Consider the following 26,285-nt stretch of genomic DNA (forward strand, 5'->3'; position numbering starts at 1 on the left):
AGAATAAATAGTTGGGTAACAACTTTGCACAGATGCAAAATCAGAAAATGACTATTTGACACAATGCGCTATTTCACATTTTCAATACAAAGGTGGTAATCGGAGAGCACGTACCTGTTCTCCTCAATTTGCTGTTATTCAGTCAGTTTGGGTAACTTCACTAATATTTGCCCAATTTCACCAAGTTGTCCTGCTGCCTCCATGTTTGGTAAATCCTCTCACATCGATACTTGAGATCCCCTCCAATTAAAACACACGGAAAAAGAGTTCTGCGCAAGCGTGCAGTTTTTCCAGAACCACTCCACCTTAAATTTGATTATTTTCATCAGCGGTTTGGTTTATAACAAAGTCCCGCGGCTGGTGGGCACCGAGGTGTTGAATGTCAACTTTCCCTTTAAAGGACATACTTTAACATCTGTGCTGTAGAAGATAATCCACACCGCTCATGAAAAGAGCAGATATTATTTATTCGAGAACATTAAAATATGACAAACGTTACTTGGCAAAGAGCCAATCAACCTGCAGCGGGGTTAACAGGTTATCAGCCGCACGGGGCAAATCTCGCGAGAGTTTCATAAATTGCCGGTTACCTTCTGAACATGCACACTAAAACACAATTGAGTATTCTGTCAGCCACTGACCTTAAATTGTAGAACAACGATAAATAACACCAGCAGCTGAATATTTTTATGTTGCGCATTAAGTCAGAATTATATTAATTAAAATGTTACCTTCCAATAAAATCACACTTTCTTCTGCTGCCAGCAGGTGGGGCTTTAACTCAAACACTATGGACATTGATTATAAACTTTTTCAGTGTGTAATTGTACTCAGTTTATAAATACACTATAGCACTTCTGCATATTGTTTGTGAGATGGAACTTATTATATGAAGTTACACAAATAAATAGAACAACACACACCAAGTCCCAATATAATCTACTAGCTTTAGAGATGCTGGTTGGCAAAATGACCGTAGTTAGGCTAGCTGTTTCCCCTTGTTTGCAGTCTTAATGCTAAGCTAAGGTACCAGCTGCTGGTTGTAGCTTCATGTTTAGCATACAGACAGGATAATGGTATTAATGTTTTCATGTAACTCTCGGGAAGAAAGCAAATAAGCGTATTTCCCAAAATGTTTAAACTTATAAATTGATTATAGTTTTACAATAAAAAAGACTATATTTACTCTAGTTGTGCATTCTAGACTCCATAGAAACACATAAGATGTCTGTTGATGTAGAATAAGTGAGTAGAAACGGCTTCAGACAGGAAATAAAGTCTAACAAAAACACTCAAAGTGGGCTGACAGATTCTTTTATCGTGACTTCTTTTACTAAACCTTTGCCGTGGACTAAGAGTGGAAAACAGAGTAATAGATTACAACAGACCTAATCTGAGCCATTAAACTCTATCAAATGTGTTTTATAAGTATAACATAATCATCAGGCCAAAAGAACATAAATCCATTCACCAAACACAGCAATAATCCACGAAACACAGCTGCTTGTGGTTTTTACCTGTGTGTATTTTAATGACTGATGCGGAGGACGTCATGTCGGTGTCCCTGAACTACAGACACAGAGGTGGAATGATAAAACAAAAACTACAGTGGATCAGGGTCACCTGGAGCTTGGCACGTACAGCGATGAATGATTCAACTTAAAAACATACAGTTTACAGACATACACACACATTATTTTCTCTATAATCACCTATAACACACACTTACACGGTTTCATTTAACAAAACAGATGATGCATCCTGTATGCACCTTGATATTCCTTCAACTTTACATCACTTTGCTCTCCACGCTCCAAATATACAGAAGGGGGAAAGTGTGTGTTGAGATGTTTGGGGGGAAAAGCACACACATTTATTTTTTGTGGACGTGTAAGCATGTGTGTATGTATCTCTGAGAGCAGCTACAAAAAATGACACACATGCACCATTGAGACTCTATCTCACACACAGACTACATTTCCCATGTTTTTCATTGTTGCTTTTTTTTTTGACAATAAAACCATTCAAGCTCTCCAAACGAATGCAATACACTGCCACAAGAGCATAGGAGCGACCTTCTACAGCATACATGTTGGTTGTAAGGCAATATTGTAGTTCCACAGGACTAGTGCTGTTGATGCAGTGTGCTGTTTGCACGCTGACTGTGTTTCCAAAACCTGATCTTCCAACCAAACTCGTCTGTCATTCAATGTATTTTTTATTTTTAGCACCATGGGAATCTCTCCTTCAGTCAGAATGGTATCACTCCGAGAGACAGCTATGAAAATATTCCCTTCCGATATCCACTTTTTATTTTGGGGTGAGGTGGAAAACCGGAAACATCCATGAAAGTTTGCTACAAGACAGTGCAAACTCAAAAACGGCATGGACACACACGCACACACACACACACACACACACACACACACACACACACACATACACACACAACATAATGCAAGGCTTAACAATAACATCACAGATCATTTGGAAATTCTCCATTTGCATTTTTTTTATATTTGTTCCCATTCCACGATGGTCGTCAGCATAAGCTTTAAGCAAAAAGGGCAAATGACGGACTCCAGAATTGAGTTTTTTCTTTTTCTCTGTACACACATACAGTAAACACGATGGGTTTTACAATAAGACATGAAATAAAATCATCTGCAGCCGTTCTGAGCTGGGCTGAAGAGACCAGTTCCCAGGCATCAAAGGCAATAAAAATGTCTATTTAGAGTTTCCTCTCAGTTACTGCGGGTTTGAGAAGCCGTCTGATCACAGTAAGTCACAGTTCAAGGAGTCGGAAAAGTCTCTAAACTCCCTGGTTGGATGCATTTTGTTTTAGGTAGACGCTCCTCACGCATCCGTAGTTTATAATTCTGAATATGAATCTCGTGTGTTTATGTGTTTTGTTTGTACTCTTTTGTTTTGCGACCGTGAGCATCCATAGCGAGCGTAGCTTGGTGCGCAGTAATGAAAACCATCTCCTCCACAGAAATGGCTCGCTCAGTCGTCACGTTTGTTGAAGCTTTTGTGGATGTCTCATTGTTTTTCCGGTCTCGTATCAAGAGTGCGATGACCTGTGTGGAGCCACAGAGGGAGACCAATGTTCACATAAAAGTGTCGTCTTCCTCCCGCGGCTGGCGAGCGTCCACAAACGTCCACTTCTGTCTGTCGGGTCAGAGAAGAGGGGACAGGCTGTACTGTTCTCATTGCCATGGTGAAGGTCAGGGTGACAGTGGCGTGGGGCTGCACAAAGGTCAGAGGTCACGGGCTGCGTGTGAGGTCATTTCCTGGTGTGAAGGCTCTCCTGGAACTCGGTGCTCGTGTAGCGGATGTGGAAGCCCTTCTTGCTGATTGTGTCGTCACTGTGGAAACGGATCAGCATAGCACCTCCGGGCGAGTAGATGCCCTCCCTGGGCTGAGGAAGGGAAGATGGAGGGACACGTGAAGCATATCAGACATTGTCAGACATTTAGAGGTTCATAACTGTGGTTTTAATATAATATTTATACTTTAGGTTCCAGCTTAGGTGTGTTTTTTCCCACTTTCAAGTTTACTTTAACTGTATGAACATCAATTAGAAACTTTTGAAACTTGTGTCGTCCTCATTTGTGGAACATATAAGGTACAATTACAAATACTGTACTTACAATAGGTACACATTTGAGGTACTTGTACTGTATTGATTATCACTTACAGGGTCCATTTTTCCACATGAGTACTTTCATTTTTAATACTTCAAGCCTGTTTTGCTGACAACGCTAATGTACTTTTACATAAGTTACAATTTAGGTGTATAACTTTTTACTTTCACCGTGTCAATACAATACCTGAATTCAGTACCAATACCCCCAAAAAATCTATTTTTCAATACCAGACAATCAACTATACAATAATTTAAATATCTGTTGATGTCTACTGTGATGCACAAGTCAAGCAAGTCAGGCTGCCTGTACTGATAGGAAACTTTTAAAATAGTGCAGCATGCTTTCAAAAATGGACAAAGTGGAAATTATTTGTAGTTAAAGGTAAGGCTGATGTTACTATATATTTATCTGATTATATATGAAAAGACCTAAACCTCTCTCAATACCTTCTGACTTCCCAACCGGTTCGCAGACATATAATTAGGTTTTTTATTTTCATATGGACACAGTAGTTTTTAGTAAACGGCACATTTGTTGGGTACTAAATTCATATGCAGGTGCTTTGAGTATTTACAGCAGCAGGATGGTGCATGTGTGATCAACACAAAATAAAGTGTGATGCCTATGAATTAAGGAACATGTCACCCAGTATCAAACGTGTGTTTTTATATAGTTTTTGGGACAACAATGACGCTCTACAGGAAAGAGGAATAAGATATGTCAGGGTTTGGTTATACAAGCAATACTTCTTAGTGAAATCAATTCATTGTTGGTCTAACGGTCCCCTAAACCTGGCTGAGTTTTCACGTCGGAGACGAAAATTGAGCCTTTAAAAAGAACATCAAATCTTACCCCTGAACCGCAGAAGCGGCCGAGTCGATGTGAGTTGGCGTCGTACCCGTTGTAGAGCTCGATGTAGTCGTAACCACAGTCCGCTTCCTCCTCTACCTCAAACGTAATGAAGCTCAGCTCGATGCCGTAGCCCTGCTCGGCCGTCAGCAGCCACTCGCAGTCAGTGTGACCCGGATAATTGTTGTCTCCAAACTGGGAGTGAGAGTAAAGGTTCTTCTGACGAACTTCTGCCTTTAGACGACCTCCACACTCTGCAGAGACACAGGATCAGGAAAGAGTGACATATTAATCTGATAAATCAGGCATTCGTTAGATTTAGTTTGGGCCAATATAGTCGATAAACTCTGTGAAGTTGATTTCGTGAATGATTTTCATCTCGCATGTGCTGTGGTGAACCACTAGAGGGAAGTATTACTCTTAGAAATCTATTCAAACTTGAGAAATCAACGTTGGTGACTGTGAGTGATGCTCTTTGCAGACACACACTCACACACAGTGTTGCACATAAAGTGAGATATTATCACTGACACACATAAACACTTAAATACACCTCAACACACCTGTGGAGTGCGTCGCTTGGAAGCCCTTTCTTTGTACTGAGGCGTCAGAAATGAAGCGAAGGTACATCTTGTTGCCGGTGGAGACCAGCTGCTCCGGGATCTTGCTGCCACACAATCGACCCAAGATGGTTGCCGTGTCACTGTCCCCGTCGAAGGCCTCCAGGTGGTCATATGCACATTCCTGATGCTGCTCGATCTCAAACTCATTGAAGGCCTGGAGAGGGAGAAGCAGAGAAGATGAGAGACTGCTGGGTGTGATGTGAGAGAGTGTTCAAAGACTTTTAACGTTTGACCTGCCTGCTCACAGTTTTATAGGGACTATTTCTTTATTAGAAAGTAATACCAGTGAAAGGTTTTCAAGCTGATGTCGCTAGATTATCCCAAAATAAACAGGACACTGTTTCTAGAAAAGCATTTTACAATTTTTGACACCTCAGATTTAAAAACATCTACGTGTTCGTTTGTTCTTAAAATGTGGGTGAGTCTTTGAAGTTTCACGTGCACACATGTAGCATTCACTTGTCTTTTTAGAAGAAAGGAAGCCAATAGTAAGCAGCCTAAGAGATTTTTATATTGAGATAAACTTTCACTTGGTGATGTTCTTATTTGTTAACAGGAATTATAACAAAACCACAAATGTATGTCCTACAGTATACACACGTATGCATAACTTCAGAACAGTGCACAATGTCAGACAGCAATGACAATGAATGTCGCTCAGAAGGAAATTAGAGAATTAGACAGCGACTAATGACAAGAGAGCCTTCATTAAACCGTGTGAGTCATTTCCTGAATTGGAATCCAATCATTTCATTAAAAATAAGGCACAACTGAGTTCATGTAGCTGGATGAAGAAGCTAGAAAAGACGACAAAGCTTTACCGAGTCTATAATTAAACATGCAATAACAGATTTTTTGGCATCTTGGGGGGCAGTGGAAACAAACGCTGACATATTATCGCCTTTTAAGTTGTTAGGTTGGTGAACTTGTTAGTAAACAGTTACACATCCGGCAGATATGGAGCAACATTATCATTTATTTTGAGTTGCGTTTCTAGCCACCCAATGAATGAAAGTCCATTATTAGCTCTTATTTTAGCTCTCTTTTGGTCTCCATCAACTCCTGAGAAATATTTTTCTATAATATTTCTAAAATAATGTTTTTTTTATGCTCCACTTTAGTCACCAGTTAGTAGCTTGGTGCTGTGGTAGTGTACAGTGATTTTCTTTTACAGCGTTTCATCTGGAAACATTGGCCTGTTTTGGCCAAAAACAAACAAATGTCAACGGTGACAGTAAAGTTAGGACCACAAACCAAAACAATGAGCTGAAAGGTGCTATAAAGGAACACACAGTCATGTGATCTATTGTTATTATACAAAATAAAATATTAAACCTACTTTAACCAAAATAACCCAAATGTCACCAATAACGCAGTGGTTTGCTACAATGTCAGACATCTTTGGTCGAGATGCTGAGAGGGCTATGAATATTGCTAAGGCTCCTCCGTCAGTGTCACACCCCTTTAAAACTCTTTCAAGCCAATATAAATATATTTCATATTTGTTGACATATCTTCAGAACAGACTGCCTGTCTCCCTGCCTCTTTGCCTACACATTGCTTACACACTGACACGCATGTACATTGTACACAGTGTCACGATTCCTAATCGAATCAAGTCACCGTGAGCTGAGTCATAACACCTTGCAGGCCTCTCTCCCACACAGACACACACTTCTCCGATTGTCTCCTGAGCCGTGCTCCATCACGCCACCACAAGCACCGCACCGCATTGGTTTTTAACCAACCAGGCGAGAGGAGAGAGAGGGGCGAAGGTGGGCTGATGTGAGGATGTCGTTACTGAGAAGTGTTTGATTCTGGGGGTCGTGATGGCTTCCAGATGTTTCTAACTGTAGCTCGGGTGAGACACTGGTTTGTGGATCTGTTCTCTACTCCCACGACAATTTTGTGTGAAGACTGAAGAGGCAAATAACAGAATGACCTTCACGTCTATGCTCATATTTCTGGCATTCAATATATCTCACTGAGATGTCATTGCGATGGAAACGGAGAGCACAATCTCAACACACACAAACAAATTTCCCAATTTGCATATATTTGTGTGAAAATCCCATGTATTCACACATAAAAAATAGGTGCAAAAACTACTACAGTAAATCATAGCAGATGATGTAATGTGATTTCAGTTACGTAAGTGGTGAAAAGAGATTATCAAAACTAAATGACAGTTGATGACCATTTTGACAACACGCAACAAGCTCAGCATGCGGCTGCAGGGAGGAAGTGAGGTAAGGAGCCAAATCCTAAACATTTGACTGCGTGTCTAGATCAGGAATGTGTGTGCATATTGTAAAGAATGCACTGTTTGTGTGCGACACTATTTGCATGAGGAACACGAGTGGATTTTAGGAGGATTATCTGTGTGAATGTGGGCGTGTGTGCTCCTGTACTTGTATCTTTGTAAGGACCAATTTGCATTGCAGGATCAAGATACACATGCATTTTAGATTAGCGGATTCATTGACTGAAAATGAATAGCCAAAATATGTCAGAATTAAATGGTGATTTGCACATTTTCTTTGTGTAATGTGATGATAAACTGAATATCTTTAGGTTTTGGACTGCTGATCGAGCAAAACATGCAGTTTGAAGACGTCGCCTCTGGCTTTATTGAATTGTGAGTTTAAATTCTTCCCTACTTTCTTATGTTTTATAGATAAAATGGTTAATCGATAGTTAATACTTTTAACTACAGATATAATGTTCCTGTTTGCATGCATCCTCAGAAGTTAATGTTACTTGTTGGCAAGAACCAATTAAGCACATGAACAGTGGCAGCGATATATCAGGATGTGAAGTAAGGTTAGCATGTCGCCACTGATGCATTTTCTGTCCTGATCCAAACGCTAGCATTGCAACAACCTCAAGAGTCACAATGTTTGCATACATTTACGTCACGGTTAGACTATAAATCTGTGTCTAGACCACTCAATCACCTTTTGCAAACAGTGTTAAGCATCTTCTGTGAATCCACCTGAGTCAGGAGAAACTCCATCTGCATCAAAGCTAACACTGTTAGCTGAACGCCATTTGTCTTCCGTCACATCATCTCCTCTCCTTTCTCTCTCTCTCTCTCTCTCTCTCTGTCTCTTACTGGACAAATAACCACGCACACATCACACTTTAAACGTTCAGCCTCGGCTATCTTCTATCCAAGATGCATACGGCAGAGAATAACAAAGTGGGTTTATTCCTAAATATGTAGCTGCAGTAACTCGAAAAATGTGGAGATGACTATATTTGTGGTGACACATCGATGCTTGCATGCACAAATGCATGTGTGTGTACGCATGCAGCCATGCACACACGCACACACACACACAAACACACAGAAAGCCACAAGGACACAGATGGCCACTGCCCAAGGCCACTTTCTAACGCATGAGCACACGCTTGCAGTTAGCCCGAATATACAAACGTGCACTTTCTCCACCGTTCACATTTGGGTTTCATAAGTGGAACATGGGAGGAGAGATCATAGAGAAAGATGGGGGGGAGGGCAGCCTGAAGGTTTAACATAAGATATGACCCCACAAACAGAATAATGCATTGTTCTGGCCATTCATGCTAAAGTAAAGGGTTTAAAGAGGCTTCACAAGCCCTCGAAGTATTCTCGATTTCAACACACTTACTATCTTGACTCGGTGTCCTGGCGTGGCTGTGATGTCCCAGGTGCACTCCTTACGGCTGGGATACTTGTCTGGCCAGTTAGGGCTGCTCAGGGTCCCACTGGGGCTGTGGATCTTATGCTCACACTCAGCTGAACACACATATCCACACACACAGAAACACACAAGCACACACACAGAGAGGAAGTTAAAATCATAGCTGCACAGGAAAAGGTCAGAGGAAATGGAAAGGGAACGGGAAGGAGAGAAACAAGAGAACCGAAAGAGAGAGAAAAGATTTCAAAAGAACACATCCTGATGACAAGTTCAGTGTGGATTTCACATGGATGCATGCACGCATGCTTTAACATGTCTGGATGGAGTATCTCTATTAGTAGTAGGACCAGTCACACATTACCTACAATACTTACAGGTGAAATTAAGGTTATTATCCTGGATGTCATTTGAATCTCGAATTTGTATTTATAGAAGCAAAAACCCAGAGGATGGATCTAATTAGGAGAAAAGGTCATTTTTTTGTGCTTCTAGTTACACTGCTTATAGTTAGACTGTTTAAACCAAAACACAGTACTTACTGCTGTCTAAAATCTAAGCCTTTGATTGGATGTTTAGGAAATGTATCCTTAAAACACAGGATGTGAAGGATTGGATCCTAAACATCTGATTACTGAGCATTCAATTCTGTTCCTCACACGTATACAAGACTTGTTCGAGATTGTTGATGCATTCAGCAGTTTCAATCAAATTATTCTGGATGAGTTCAGAAACAAGGAACAAAGACAAGGAAGAGATGCGGAGATGGAAACACGTAATGAATCAAGATGCTTCGATACATTGTACGGGGGAAATTATTATTTGGCCTTCACTGGCTGGGGTTTTCGCCAAAGAAACAAAACTTAGTTTCTGTAAAGAATTAAAATAAAAAAACTCTGTAATGTGAAGCTTTGCTCACCTTGCGGTTCGATATAGCTTAGAAACAGTTACTCAGTGGTGCGGTCTGTTTGTGCTGCGTTTTTTCGGGAAAGTCCAAGTCAAGTCTCCAGTCTTTCACAGTGAGTCTCAAGTCTTACAGACACTCAGTGAACAGATCTATAGTGACCAGTGCTGTTTTTAAGCAATTTAATTTGCGTCCAAAGTTATTTTAAACAAGTTCAAGTCAAGGAAGACAACATATCTCTGGGATCTGCAGCTTTGCCGACACTGCTTCTTTTTAATGTTACAGAAACTGTTACTCAGTAGTCCATTTTATTCATGTATTTATTAGTCTATTTAACAGGGACTGTGCACATTAATAAATATTGCTGTAAATATGCCAGAGTTAGCCCAAAGCCTATTTTTCATCTGTATTTATCTGTTCTGTTATAACTCTTAATACTTTACATAACAAGTCAGCTGCAGGCAAATATTGCAGCATGCTAATAACTGTGACTGGTTTCCTCCTGGAAAGTTTCAGTTAAAAAAAACACAACAAAAGCTGTGAAGGCAGCCCTCACAGTCACTGTGTGTGTGTGTGTGTGTGTGTGTGTGTAGTGTGAGTTAAATGAACGGCTTTAATGAAGGTGATGGGAGGCAGGAGGCATGCACAAGACAACAGAATGTATTCCAGAGTGACATTTTTTATTTAGCCAGACAAACTGAACCCAGGTACAGAATGAGATGGATGAATTCACAAGACCAATGTAAATGAAGGAGAGTCTTCTAACAGGCAAAGTATTAAATATAGACGTCATACTCCACACACACTATTGTTACAGAAGACCCTCACACCTTTAAACAATTGAGTTACTTACAATACACAGATTTAAGCTCTGACAATATTAAAAAAAAAAATAACTGTGTTGTCTGACATAGCAAACTATTTTCACATTATCATAACAGGAGTAGTTTATAATGCCACAGCATCATAATATTACCAGTACTCAAGTAAATAAACCAACAGCTTCAAGCTTACCAGCTTCCTTTCATGAAAAACATAATTTTAAGTTTTTTGTCTTTTTTTTTTTGCTGGTATCTCATGTTGTCAAACACTTCTGTCACGTGACTACTATCACTAAAATGTGATGTTGAAACTTTCACACGCACAATACTATATGTATGCATGTAATCACACACACACACACACACACACACAAGCTGTGTGATGGGAATATGGATTTACATGACTCTGCAAGGTTACCGGGTCAAGCTGGTCTAATGCACACGTAAACACACACATATACGCACAGGAAGACAGCGCTACATACAAATCTTTAAAGCTCCCAGATGTTTGAAACATGAGTGTTTTTATGAGCAGCACAGGGAGCCTTTAGTGAGGTGAGTATGTGTGTGTGTTGATGTGGTGTGTGTGTGCACACGTTCAAAAGTTCAACTTCAAAGAGTCGAGTATAATATGTCAATTCAAAAGTGGGGTGTGTTGTGTGTGTGTGTGTGTGTGTGTGATTGCAGGGGAATTTGCTAATAGCTTCTACTAAATAATGTTGTCTGTCAAACTGAAACCTTCTTCCCTCTCTGTGAGTCTGTTTCTCACACACAAACAGCTTTAGTGACTTGCAAGCAAAGCTGTTTTTAAGTCTTCTGAGACAAGTTCATGTCCAGTCTCAAGTCATTTGAGACAAGTCAAGTCTTGAGTCTTTACGAGTGAGTCTCAAGTGCTTTAGTGCAAGTCCAAGTCCAGTCTCAGTGGGTAGAGCTATACTGAGTAGCAACCAGCTAGTCAATATACAACTCAAGTCTTTCATTTGACACTACCCAGAAACCTGTCACGTCAAACTTTCAATCTCTTGTGTATTTTTTGTTAACAGCAAATATGTGCACAATTATTTTATGTCCAAGTCAAGTCTCAAGTTCAATAAGGTTTCACGTTGTTAAAGACAAGTTCAAGTCAAGACTCTATTATACTATTACAGAAAGTCACAAGTCTTCATAAACAAATTAATGAATCGATCAAATACCCAATGATGAGCATGAATATGTCACAAACCTAGAAATAGCTGACCATGTCATTTCAATGCACACAACTAACCATGTATATAATTATTATATAGTAATTCCTTTATACAAGGCATGTTGCTAAGCCTGCCTGATATTACATCTTTTGTTGTCGTTTCAGGATTTTACCAGGTCAAAGCTTGAGACTTGAATGTTTTCAAGTTTCAAGTCAGTCAAGTCTCAAAAGCCTCAAGTCAAAGTCATGACTCTAGTCTTCACCTTTGCGACCTAATGTGACACATGCCGACGTCTACAGCTCTGCTTGCAGGCACCGACTGTGGAAACGCATGTAAAGAAAACACTGTCCTCAAATGGAAACGACCAGTCTGTTGTCATGTGGACTCTGATGTGGGTGAACAAAGGAGGGGTCGTATGATGGACGATGACTGCTCTTGTGAATGAGCACATGCTTGTGTGAATGTGGCAGCACGTGCAAGTGCACTCCGATGCTTTTATGCCAGTGTGTGTGCTGATGTGAATGAACGTGAAACCCACCTTCCTTACAGTCATGTTTGTTCTCATGCAGCACAAAGCCATGGCGACACTGACAAACGTAAGAGCCCACTGTGTTGATGCACTCGTGCTGGCAGCCGCCGTTGTCCTTGCTGCATTCATCTTTGTCTGTGAGAGATACACATGCAACACATCATTCATGTGGGAACAGCAAAAAGGACGGGGTGGAGGGAAGCAAGAGGTCAAGCAGGGGAGAGGAGTGAAAAGATGAGAGCTTAAGGAAGGGGAGGAGGGTTTTGGAAAAGGGAAAGCAGTACAGGAGGACAGCACAGGTGGAGCAACAAACAGTGATATAAAGTGAAGACTAGACGAAACTAAAACAAGAGTTAAGGTTCAGTACGTATAAGAGAAAGTGACAAATGAAGAGAATCATGAACATTTATATCCAGCAATCCTGGTAGGCAAACATGATCACCCAAATTAACTGTAAGACTGCCAGATACAGTTCATAATTCACCTGTAAAGAGTTAAAGCCAAGAGAAAGGGTCAATGCACAATTCGTTCCCAAAACAGCTTTACTGTCAAGTTTGGGATTTTTTTCACTTGAACCAAAAGCATGAGAGCAAATATGTAATGAATGAGTTAAGCTTTGTGCTTATCTGCTCTAAAATAAGCTGCGAACATTAGCATGCCCACTTGACTAGCTTACGACATAACTACGTAATTGAGCGTTGTTTCCATTTCATTAGTTATCTACATTATTTTGTGGGCTTATGTACTGTACTGTAAAAAGTACTGACACAACCACTGTTTAATATAACACATCTTGTGAAAACTGGTCCTGGATACTACGACTGTATATCACAGTGTTAGCGGCTCTGTCCTGCACATAATTGGATTTTGGGAAGGTTACACTCCATTACATAACATAGCGTTACTTTTGCCAAAGTCATTGGCTAATACAAATCCAAAATCCAAAAAAGGACGCTGACTCTTTGTCATCATCTCTTGACATCATCATGCACGTAGTCATCAAATACATATTTAAAATCCTTTATAGGATTCTTGTTTTAAAGCGACTCAGACAGAGTTTTAGTTAAGTTGATGCTGAAGTTGATATGCTAACACTTGAACTTTTTCAAATGCGTATGTGCCATGCTAGAATAGAGAGCTTGACGGGTGTAGCAGCAGTAACTGAGGGGGACAGGAGCTAAGCAATGTGTGACTTAAGTACTGTGGAGCCATGACAGCTTTAAATATTGTTTAGAGAAGAATCATTTTGAAATAATTACTAAATCTAAAGATTTCCAAAAGAAAGGTTTGGAGAAATTAAGGTGTAATAAAAAAAACTACAACAGAAGTTCAAGCTAAAGCTAAAGCAGACAACTATAAATGGTTAAGTGCGTGTGTGTCTGGTTTTGTTGGCCTGTAAAACTATCTTTGTGCTGCTCTTGGGCTTCATGGTTATGGTTGCTTTGTGGTCAGGCCTTGTCTCTGAAACGCCTCTGACAGTAACAGCTGTTTTGTTTTTTAGATCAGCTGTGCTCTCTTCGGGCCAGACAACCATTGTTAAATCATGTGTTCACTCAGCCAACTGTGGAGAAACTGTAAAAATGTGACGAGAGCTTCTGTCATCACGTTTGGCTGTTGTGAGCCTCACATCGTTATTTTGGAAAGATACTGGAGACCTACTTCTCTGTGGTTTATATGTTCACCAACACTGTACATGGTAGGGTGAGACCTAAATGGTGACCCCTAAATGTAGTTCACAAATTCCCTCCATGAATGAACTGATTTGATTATGAAGCATTTTTCTCCACATATTTGCATACAAACAAGGATAACTAATTTACTTGAGAGTACTTTTACTATTAAATGGTTGCCTTACATGAAATCAACTATTACTATTATTATTATCATTCATTTTTTTGTGCTAATTAATACCTTAGTGGCATGGCTCGTATTATAATAGTTAAAACCGATACAATTAAAGAGACCTTAAAAGAATAACTTGACACCTAATTCTCTTTTTGCAAATTTAGATGAGAAGATCTATCTAACGTCTGCTCGCCTAATATGAAGTTACAGCCAACAACTGGTTAGCTTAGCTTAGCATTTAAACTCTGCTGCTTTTGGTCACAACAGGAAGTCGATATGCCTGCTTTGGTTTTTGTACCATTACAAAGGTTTTATTAGTGAGCTTTGGAAGTGCTCTTTCATGGATTTTGTTACTTTTTGGACATAGCCTGGCTAGCTGTTTTTCCCCATTTTAGTCATGCTAAGCTAAGCTAACCAGCTGCTGACTGGAGCTGCATACTTAACCATGGTGTTGATCTTCTCATCCAATTGTTGGCAAAAAAGTGAACATGCATATTTCCCAAAATGTCAAACAATTCCTTTAACAAACTGTTTTCTCCCTTTGTATCACAGCTTTAAGTTTGTTAAAATAATCTTCAACACTGTCTGACAGTATCATACATATTCTGGATCAGCTTGGCATTCCTCTTCATTGAAGCTATATGTTTTACCGTGAATGAAATATTCAAACCTAAAGACTTAATTTTCAATTGGCAGCATTATTTCCCCAAAATTCACATTTGGCATCTTTGGAGATTTAGTTCTCGACAAAAAACTTGCAATAAAGCAATGTCTGTAAACTTGAACAATGTTTGGCTGTACAGCATGAGTTTACACTGACTGGAATGCCGCTGCTTAAGAGGTCAAAGCGTTAAGACAAAAACAAAGAACACAACTGAGGTGTTTTCTCTCCCTCATCCTCTAATTTGTGGCTTCCTCTAAAACACACGGCTTCTCCTGACTGAACACTGAAAGCTCACAGGGCGGAGGTGGAAGGAGCAGGGAAGACTCGCTCTGTGTGGGGCTGCCACGTTGACAACAGTGATGGTGTCAGAGACAGAGAGGTGGGGATCTACAGATGACTGCGCAGGAAGACAGAGCATGTGAGTGTGGGAAATAGAGCAGAGCTGGTTTGTGACGGAGTGAGAGACAGATTCCTATAAAGAGATGTGAGATTAGACACAGACGCCGAGTCTCACCTCAACTCAAGACCTTGCGAATCAAACTAGATCTGCTTTTAATGAAACCACTAAATCCTCCTCTCCCGGTGTGTCTGTGTGTTTGTCTGTGTCTGATGTGGTATTACGGTGCTATTGTGGGCTCAGTCTCACCCTAACGCGGGCTAAGAAGCTTTGCGGTAGATGTTACACAGTGTGCATTGTGGCTTTCTTCAGGTTAAGCACACAATGTCCACATGCACACACACACACACACACACGCACGTGCACACTCACCACACGTGCACACTCACATGGATTAGTAGTGTGTGGTAGGCCGGAGGGACCTCCCAAAAGCCGCTGGATCTTTGCCAACCAAAAGCTTCTGACAATAGCAAAGAGACTCACGCAGCAACTTTTAACACACACACACACACACACACACACACACATTATCGATATCTGAGTAAGTAATTTCCCTTTGAAGCAACTCTCCACTGAGCGCTTTAACTTCCAGGTGTTCTGGAGGCAGTTTCATTTTGATGAGCTCATCCAAATGACAGCTTTACTTCCTCTGACGGAGAAGGCTTTTTTGGATCAGTTTTGCCATTTCCGTTTTAAGTTATGAGAGAGTATGAAAAGAGATTTTTCTTCAGGAGAACTTCCTGAAATTGTTAAATAGAATTAAAATCCAACAAATTGATCCCAGCGAGTAGGGGATATTTGTTTTGTTTTTACTGGAGAATCATAGCGGTGTCCCAATTCAATACTACGTCCAAACTCTTTCCAGTATGTAGTGTGTTCATGCTTGGAAAGCAACAAAATTAAGACATGCATTTTTTTGAGTGTGGTACTAATGATGATGTCCTATGATGCACAACAGAAAAGAAAGACCTCACATCTCCAACAAATTCAAACTAAATTGAATTTGAAATATAAATAAGTAGTGGAGTTGTGACATTTCTAGAACACATCAGACAATAAAAATGTAATAATGTGCGACTGGCAATTGCAGCTGCAGTTTGAAAACATCTATTTCTAACCAGTATACAAATATAGACACACCTATATCTCACACTTGCAAAGACAAAAAAGAAAAAATAAGACTACATCTTATACGTTTTTAATGGCAGCCTGCATGGAATGCTAAATTGGCTAAATGTTAATATTGTATTGTGTTGCACTAATATTAAATTGGGACAAAGCACATGTTTCCCTCTGGAGGAGAATGGATTCAAACGATGATCCCTGCCATTAAGACGGGATCCATCCATTCCCTCGTCACCGGAGAGACCAGAGCCAATCAGAGATTCCGATTGTGAGGTCATGTTACCTCTGACCTTTGATGAGGTTGCCAGCTTGTTGTTGAAATGGCCACGGGTGGGAGAGCGGCTGCGCCTAATGTCCTGGCATGACTCAAACACAATCATACGCTCTTGACACAGAGCCAGCCTGTCTGAGGGAGAGAGGGCAGAGCGCAGGGTGATGTGTGCAGGAGGCCTGAGAGCCGGCGGAGGCTCAGGAGACACAGCATGACAGACAGACACATGTAGACAGACAGAGGAACAGAGAGGGTGTAACGCATGACTTATGGATGATTCCACACATACCAAAACCGTGCAAGCAGACACACACACACAAATGAACACGCAATGGAGGTGGGCCGATCAGGAATGGAAGAAATGTGTGTGGCGTTGATGTAGCACAGTAAAAAGGTACGGAGGTAGTGGGTGGGAGGGGGGTGGGGGGTAAATGGGCAGGTAAAGACCCTGGTTTCCATCTTCAGTTAGCTTTTAACCATGACAATGATTTTTTTTCTAATCTTAACTACATTTTGGGCCCAATCTTAATTCCCGTCCCTTGGCCCTACCCCTAGTTTTGGAGCGCCCTTGAAGGAGTAGTGGCCCTTAAAGAACAAAGCCACAAGGGGTGGGGTTTGAAGTCTTCACCTGGGAAATGAGACACCACTCGGTGTGTCATCAGTAGCTGATTAAATTATAAATTAATGTCAACCCATAGAAATGTCTGCCCTTCACTGATATCAGATGAGCGGAGAAATGCAAGCTTCAAGCTTCATACAAGGGACATGGAGAGCTTCTCAACCTGCTCCAACACCATATTTAACTTCATCTGTATGTTCGAAACAAAATACACTGCTATGCCCACCCCCGACAAACACACACACACTCACACACACACACACACACACACACACACACACACAGGTTTAACACATGTATCCTACCTGAGAAGAAGTGAGCCTTGAAGCCTTTCTTGGAGACCGTGTTGTCAGATTTAAACTCAATCCTCATGTTGTTATACTGAGAGGTGATGACCTCAGGGACCTCGGTGCCGCAGTATTTACCATGCAGCTTAGAGTCGGATGAAAGGCCGCTGCGCACCTCCACAAAGTCGTATTTACACACCTAAACACACAAATAAGGCTCTTGTAACACACATCAACACGTTTACTACTATGCTTAGCATCTCCCTGTTGTTAACAGACAACACACAAACACACGCTCACCTCATTTCCCTCCAGCTCGAAGGCCTCAAACTGCATGGAGATGCGGTACTGAGTGGGAGCGACCACCTGCCACACACAGTTCTTGTTGGGCGGATACTCTTTCGGCCAACCGGGAGTGCTGATGGTCCCGTTTAACTTAGAGAGGAGACCGCCGCATGCCGCTGTTGACACACACAAACAATGATTTAGACATGAACACACACGACTAGGAAATTATATCTGTGTTCACATGTTTCACAAGCCACAAGGACAGAAATGCATAGAAAAAGAAGGAGTTTTCAGCTGTTTTACATCATGGTGGCAGTGGGATTCCCGTGACCATGCCAAACCGCATCATACATTAGCTGTGAATTATTGTGCTCCAGGCTGCACCAGCTGTAAAGATACAGAGCTATCATATTGAGTTTGAGTGGTTGGTTTTATTCAATGAGACTTGTATACTGCATTTATTTTAGTCCCAGAAGGGTTTTATTTCTGATATGATGCAGTTAAGGATGAAAACTCTGCTTAACTGATGATGCCATCAGATTCAGCTCAGAGGGAAAGTGTAATGTGTATGGAAAGTCATTACTACTGATGTTTGCTCATTTTAAGTAGGTCTCGTGACCTAAAGCTATAATACCTGTACAGTTCACAACAGCATTTTCTTCAGACCACAACTCAATTCTTGCTTTGCACCTTAATCCTCCTGACCATATTTATTGCTGTTGATCTTAAATTTTCAAGTGGACATGGTGAAATGAGCCTAAACATCACTGTAATTGTAAACAGATATTTAATATATATTATTGTTTTTAAAAAAATACACTTTCTACATGATTTTTTCCACACATTAAATCACTGCCAAAGTAACTACTGCTTTCCAAAGAAATACAGCAAAACCACAATTTGGATATTTCTCCAGCATAGCTTTTTCTCTCTGCCTCAGAAGTGGTTTGTTCAGTTGTTTCAGTATGTGGGTCATTACGGGTAGTTCATCTATTTTGTGGGAATAAAGGACCTTCACAGCATTTGTGGCATTGGAGCAGCGAGGAATGTGGCTTTGTGTCAGGAAGATGTTTTTTCCTGTTGATGGAGGCGGTTCGGATGTTTTTTTATTGAGACTGTAGAAACACACAGCAGCATACAAAGGCATGCACATACAAACATGAATTTAGCATCTCACACACACACACACACACACACAGTTACCTTCACAGCTCTTCTTGTCAGGAGCTAGTTCGTAGCCCGGATCACAGGCACACTTGAAACTGCCGAGAGTGTTTACACACCTCTGTTCACATCCTCCATTGTCTGGCTTGGCACACTCATCCTCCTCTGAAAAACACACACACACATGTCAACGCACATTTATTTTCACACACATTAAGAATGCTCTGGCTGAAATGCCATGTGAGAGAAAACACAATCAACCTCCGCGCACACACACACCTTTGAAGAAGTTAGCAGCAAAGCCGGCCTTGTTAACCGTCCCGTCTGAGACGAACTTCATCCACAGTGTGTGCGAGGTGGAGCGCACGTCCTCAGGTTTGTCGTAGCCGCAAAATCGACCAATCAGAGGGCTCGTCTCCAGGGGGCCATCTCGAACCTCCAGGTAGTCGTAAGCGCAGCTGTCGTGCCTCTCGATCTGCGAAAACATCCATGCAGGTTCACACACACAGAGTGAGATACACGACACTGCTGTGAACATCCATCCTGTCACCATCAAATATCTGGTATCGTAAGGAAAATGTCATCTTCTTAAACGCTCGGTCTTATGTGCGTAGTTTCATTCAAGAAAAATGTCTGGAGCGATTTTAAATGAGGTTGATCTTTGCTCCTGTGTAACGGTGAACTTTGACCTTACAAGAGTGAAGTGAGGTTTGGGTCAGATTGAGTCCTTTAGCACACTGACATTTTTACGGCTCTGTGGCTCTGTACACTCACACACAACACATGCACCACTAACATTATTAACTTCCTCGCAGTTATACGAGCGTGAAATCTGACCCAGACATTCCTGAGCACACACACACACAAACACACACACACGGAGGGGGAGGAAGAGAGAGAGAGAGAGAAACGCACACACAAAGATGATCACACACATGCACGGAGTGACTCACCTCGAAGGCCTGGAAGCTGAGCCCGACGTTGTATCCCTCAGACACAGTGATCCTCCACACACACTCTTTGGATGGTCTGTAGTCATCAGGGTAGTTGGGGGACTGAATCTGTCCTGAGTCCTTGGTGATTTCCCCTCCACAGATCGCTGCACAGGAGAGACAGACGGACACAGAGAGAGAGACAAACTGGACCGATTAGCATTAAGTGCACAGGCCAACAACACCTGAACATGTGTAGGTATGAATAAGGCAAACTCCTCACAAAAGTCAGTCATTTATTTAATTTGAAACCTCATCATGTGTGGGTTTAAAATCTGTGTATTTATACGTAATTATTTATGTGAACACACATGTTTCTAAGGTAGAAGAGTTACCTTCATAAATGGCAGCGAAGCCTTTCCCCACCCAGTTGCTGCTGCTGCGAAACTCAATCCACATCCTGCTGTCAGTGGAGATCAAGACTTCAGGAACTTTATCTCCACAGAACCTGCCTGTTAAAAACACACACACATAAAAACAAACTATGTCACAATCATAACGTGTGCTGTCCAATGATTGTTGATGAAATATAGCCTTTGAAATGTGATGTGAAACTCCATGAATTGGAGGGAAGACTGCTTGAAAAATATTATAAGATAGTTTAAGACCCCACACCAAGAATAACACAAGAATACGACTTTGATGTGCTGGAGACAATGTGGCTCAATGGAGACAAATCATTCTCATATATTTTGGGAGCCTCAAACTGAGTTTATATTGGAATGGCATTCACAAAACATTAAGCACGGTATTCAAGACTCAAATACCCCTAAACTTGGACTCTTTATCTGGGCCATGTTTTGTTTTTGAAACAGAGGAGGGATACAAAGCTGCTTCAGGCCCTTTTGGCGGCAAGTAAATCATAAATCACTAGAAAGGGGCTAAATCCAGTACTGCCTACAATGGAGAGTTGGTATGGAAATAATTCGGGAAATATTTATAATGTGAAAGTTGACTTATTCTGTGAGGAAACAAAAAAAAAAATTCATTAAAATGACTCTACTAACGTTCCCTGTTTCTTTCCTCTACTTGATAGAAATAGTACACTGTGGGATCGACATATGTCTGAAAGTTAACCACAACAAATTGCTGACAGATTGAAGTAGAAGTACACATAGGTACAGTCAGGGCCGCAATGGATTTGAAATGAAGCAGTCAATATGTGCTTGAAGTGTAGACTTTTAGCTTTAATTCAATGGATATAACAAAAGTATCACAGTAACTGTTTTTACACAGTCCCCCACATTTTCAGAGGTTCAGAAGTAATTGGACAAACTAACATAATTGTGAATATAATGAGCATTTTTAATAATTGGGAGGAAAATCCTTTGCAGTCAATAATTGCCTGAAGTCTGGCACCCATAGACATCACCAAACGCTGAGTTTCCTCCCTTGAGATGCTTTGCCAGGCCTTTTACTGCAGCCTCCTTCAGCTGCTGCCTGTTTGTAGGGCTTTCTGCCTTCAGTTTTATCTTAAGTAAATGACAAACATGCTCAATTGGGTTAAGATCAGGTGACTGACTTGGCCATTGAAGAATATCCCATTTCTTTGCCTTGAGAAGCCCTCGGGTTGTTTTCACAGTATGTTTTGGATCCATTTGCACTGTGAAGCGCCGCCCAATCAGTTTTGCAGCATTTGGCTGAATCTGAGCAGATATTTTAGCCCAAAACACCTGAAAACTCATCCTGCTACTTCTATCAGCTGTGACATCAACGATAAACAGCAGTGACCCAGTTCCATACATGCCCATGCCATAACACAGCCTCCACCATGTTTGACAAAAGATGTGGTACGCTTCGGATCATGACACTCTTCTTGTATGTAGGCTGTATACATGTGGATATGCGGGTGAATATAGATGCGTATGTGTGTGTAGATGAGTGTAAACCTGTATATAAGGAATACATGGATATATTCTCCTGGAAGAGAAGATTGAGGACTGAAATTTGTACTGAGGAATTTTAAATACCGCTTTCAGTGTATATGCATCTATTAACGTATATAAAAAACTGGAAAATATCAAAATATTGAAAAAAATGTGTACACTGCAATATTAACTTTTCTAAATAAAAAGGAAACCTCAAAAAAGAAAGACATGATGACAACACATACATATATTTTTATATAGCGCTATAGTCAGTCTGAACGTGGCTTTACAGTCGCAGCATCAATCATGTGAGGGGATTTGAGTTTGTGATTTCAGCAGAATTAAAAAGCCAATGAAAGACTAAGCGAATAAGAAAAAAGAGTTTATGAAAAGGTAACCAGCGCTCCTCTGGCTGACTGTCCCTTGATCTTACCGAGCAGCGGAGCTTTCCTCCAGTATCCATCCCGAACCTCGATGTAGTCGTACCAACACAGACTGCTTTTATACAGATCCATGGTGGTGAAGTTAAGAACAATCTGGAGGAACAAAAGTAAATATTTATAACGTATTTGATACAGACGCTTGAACCTCGGAGACCAGACGAGGAGAGGCGGAAGAGAGGAAGAGTGTTCCTTTATTGTGAGGATATCATCATTCTGTCAGCAGTCTCTTATTGTTAGGGCATGTACATTCACTGCACTGCAGGGTGCTACTGAGTGAGTGTGTGTGTGTGTGTGTGTGCACCTTTTCTCCGGGTGTAACAGATATTCTCCAGACACAGTGTGTGTAAGAAGGGTATCCGTTGGGATAACCAGGAGACGAGAAGTTGCCCGTTGACTCTTGGAGCGTCTCTCCGCACGCTGCAACACACACACACACACACACACACACACACACACACACACACACACAGACACACACACACACACACACACACACACACAGATGGAGTTACATTTTCGTGGTGAGTCCTGCTGTTATGAGTAATCCTTTCAGCTGTGTACCAATACTTGTGGTTAGTACATTGCTTAAGAACACATGACTCTCATATCTATTATTATTCTCAATCTTTTACTGCCAATTAACAAAATAAACATACGATAGACTTTTTTGACAAAACAACAGCCTCATTCTATAACATCGGGAAAACAGTAAAGGAAAACAGTAAAGGAAATAAAATGACCGTCCCAAACAAACTTGTGTTTCGTGTTTGGCTTGTTTCGGTTTGGCATGTTGGAGTCTGCAGTATGTTTGTGTTTGTATACATGTGGGGTCCGACCACAGTCAATAAGCCTGGTCACAATTTAGCAGAATTAAACAGAGTCATTTACTGTAAGTGAACAAGACTGACAGACTTTGAATTCATCAAAATATAGACAAGAAAAGAGAAATATTACAGCTGGATGGGAATTCATGGAAAATTATCAAGACAATATTGCTTTCTTCCTCCTTCATTCTGAGTTTAATGCCGTCGCTCCCTCTCAAAAGGAGGTTAGCCAAATGTGCCCCTCCTATCCCATCATGCATGCTGTTTTCCCCCACAATGCCCTGGGGCTCTGTTCATCTGTCAGTGAATATGGTATCACTTATGACCTTATAAGGTTGAAGTTGTATCTATTTCCAGCTGGGACACGCAAACACAGTCTTGTTCTCACCCCAGTATCAAAATGAATTTAGTAGACATATATCCTGTAATATATGTGGAGTTATTAACATTACCGAATAAAATGAATGCTATACTTGCATGTTGTCAGATGAATTGGATTTTACCAGAACAAAATTTGTCAAAATAAATAAATACAGATACAAAAACACTATGAAACAAGAGATTTTGGTCAATTCAATAATAAGAATGTCAACAAATATTATTTCATCTGTTTGTCTCAGATACAGTACATTGTGTGTGACCTAAAGTGTGAACCTGTCCTGGGGATGTGTGTGTGTGTGTGTGGGCCAAAAAGGGATGGCAGCATTTGCAATCATCAACTGTTGCGACATTACCGCACAGCTCGGCTTGAGAGCAGATCCAGATCTCGTAAGAACCGTGCAACAGTGACCAGAGGGACGTCCCAAACAACACAGTTGTACGCAAGAACTTATGGGAAGAGTGTGTGTGTGATGTGTGTGAGACCCATAAAACAGAGAGGGAAGCATCACATGGAAAAACAAATTACTCAACTTCACCTCTGTGCCTTGGAGAATGGTGGGGACATTTTTACGCCAAAGATGCGAGCAGATAAACAGGGGTCGTGTTTTGATTTGTTTCCCAGCTAGAATGACACACACTCACACACACACACACACACTCACACTGTGGTCTCGTAGTAAATATATCAGTACCTGGACATCTATACAGCTTCCTTGCCTGTGCAATGTCTCCTTTACTGAGCCTGGTTCGCTGGCCAATAGCTGGCCGGACTCCGTTTTCATCTCTGGATGGAAGGATGGTGTCGAGGAACATCCCTCTTCAGGAAGGAGAAGAGGGAATTAGCACATATTATGTTCTGATTTCAAGGAAATCAAATAAAAGATGTAAACATACTGCCACGTATCCTCAAAACTATATCACTTATGTCCAAAGAGCAGATCTTAACCCCCCCCCCCGCCTAGGGAATAGGCGGGGTTATAAGAGAAGGTATTGCAGAGATTAAAAAGCATCCTCACATGGAAAGCATAGAAAGTGAACCCATGACTGCTCTTACTACCAAATAGCTGGCTGATTTTGGATGGTGGAGAAAACATAGGAAGGGATTCCATGATGCTGACAAGTTTCCGTAAGTTTTACTGTGCAGGTAAATGATTATTTTTAGTTTCTCCCAAAGTGTGCTACAGCTGACTACGTCCCCTTCACTACTGTCTCTGGCTAAGATTCCTTTAGTTTGTTACAGGTTGTAGCATGTTGATCACAAGCTCAGCAATGATGATGATAAACAGTTAATGTTTAATTGTTTGTAGGTTGCAATTCACTCTGTGCCCAGGAAAAGGAAGAGTGGCAGTCTTTCTCTATTCATTTTTCACATGTTGCACTGAGCCATGACTTACACTACACAACATCAACATAGAGAAACATTCAAAACCTCACTGTTTTAAAAAACGTAACTCACTTTAAACTTAGGAAAAACCTCTTTTGTAAACGTAACACGACTCAAGAGATGAGATTGCGCCGCTGGTTACCGTGAGAAGGTGTTCCTGGCGTAGTGCATGATGCTATCAAAATCATATGGCTCCCCGAGAGAGTTGACCTCCCCTGGCTCCATCTTGAGGAAGTTATACTCCTGGCCTGGGAACCGCACAAACAAATACAAACACATTACGCACACACGGAAGGACAGCAGCGGTAGAACGTTTTAGTTTGATCAACAAAATAGAGTGCAACAATAAAAGAATACACAAATATATTCTTTACACAACCCTGAACACACAAAGCATAATTTAAATGATTACGTCTGCATTGATTTCGGGTATTTATCAAAATACTTGTAGTCCCACAGAGCATAGTAGTGCAGAGCTCTGGTATGTTAAACAAAAACTTGTGTCAGGTCTGATTCACTGCTGCGTAATTTGATTTAACACCTGTCAGACTGTGTTGTGGTGCAGAGGAGTGTGTGGGAGGAAAAGGTGTCTGGGGGCCGAGATGACTTCACAGTCATTAAAAGCCTCATTCACACTCACACAGGGTTGGACGCTAGTGTGAATTAAAAAATAAACACACACACACACACACATGCACATGCACGTTGTCCCTAAACGTCCTCACTTGTCTGCAGCTAGAAACAACCCTGAATGACTCTAACAAGAGACCCAGGTGCATCGTGGGTCCTTAGTCTCACCTGGTTGGATGTTGTCGCGGATGATGGTCACATGATCGTCACGGTCAGGCCGCGTGTGCTCGTGCCAGAAGCCGATGACGTGGCCCAGTTCGTGCACAACGATGCCGAACTTGTCACAGTTCTTGCCTATGGAGATAGCCTGGGGCCCGTTGCCTCGACGGCCCACATAGGAACAACACCTAGTAAGGATCAGTAAGAAGTTGAGGGCAGGGAGACAGGCAGAGGATATTTACTGCACATTTGGCAGTTGAAAAAAAGCATCAGCAGTGCTGTATGAACACACACACACACACACACACACACACACACACACACACACACACACACACACACACACACACCTTTGTGTGTTCGCAGCACTCTTTTCAGGATTTCCTGCCCCGTACTACGTCGACCAGAAGGAAAGCGATTTATTTACATACAGTGCTGCGATAACGCTGCACTTTCATAACCCAATGTGAATAAGCTGTAAGAATTTACATATCGCTGCTTACAGAACAAACACACACACACACACACACACACACACACACACAAAAAGCATACACACGTCTTTTTTTCTGGTTAGCCGAGACATCCGTGCCAGGCTAACAAATCTGATTAAAGTTATCCAAAGAGCTGATTGCAGGGTAAGGATCAGGAGTCACTGGAGTAGATATGGAGTCTTTTCTTCCAGCATTTGCAGCTCT

The 26,285-nt window shown here is 41.3% G+C and overlaps 1 protein-coding gene across 1 annotated transcript in view; it reads right to left on the reverse strand.

Moving 5' to 3' along the window:
• Window positions 1-3,061: 3,061 nt before the first annotated feature.
• The window catches only part of tll1 (tolloid-like 1), a gene marked incomplete at its 5' end in the record, with an annotated part of 41,144 nt that continues 17,920 nt past the window's right edge, over window positions 3,062-26,285 (reverse strand). The window contains 16 exons of the mRNA XM_079159026.1: window positions 3,062-3,421; window positions 4,503-4,753; window positions 5,063-5,276; window positions 8,776-8,903; window positions 12,256-12,381; window positions 17,473-17,653; window positions 17,755-17,915; window positions 18,946-19,071; window positions 19,186-19,381; window positions 19,860-20,005; window positions 20,234-20,350; window positions 22,200-22,302; window positions 22,511-22,626; window positions 24,107-24,231; window positions 24,941-25,046; window positions 25,597-25,775. Of these exons, the coding sequence (XP_079015152.1) occupies window positions 3,287-3,421; window positions 4,503-4,753; window positions 5,063-5,276; window positions 8,776-8,903; window positions 12,256-12,381; window positions 17,473-17,653; window positions 17,755-17,915; window positions 18,946-19,071; window positions 19,186-19,381; window positions 19,860-20,005; window positions 20,234-20,350; window positions 22,200-22,302; window positions 22,511-22,626; window positions 24,107-24,231; window positions 24,941-25,046; window positions 25,597-25,775 (2,410 nt within the window). The 3' untranslated portion in view covers window positions 3,062-3,286. The remainder of the gene's footprint in view (window positions 3,422-4,502; window positions 4,754-5,062; window positions 5,277-8,775; window positions 8,904-12,255; window positions 12,382-17,472; window positions 17,654-17,754; window positions 17,916-18,945; window positions 19,072-19,185; window positions 19,382-19,859; window positions 20,006-20,233; window positions 20,351-22,199; window positions 22,303-22,510; window positions 22,627-24,106; window positions 24,232-24,940; window positions 25,047-25,596; window positions 25,776-26,285) is intronic.

This window comes from Pholis gunnellus (genome assembly GCF_910591455.1).
Source record: "Pholis gunnellus genome assembly, chromosome: 5".
Taxonomy (NCBI): domain Eukaryota; kingdom Metazoa; phylum Chordata; class Actinopteri; order Perciformes; family Pholidae; genus Pholis; species Pholis gunnellus.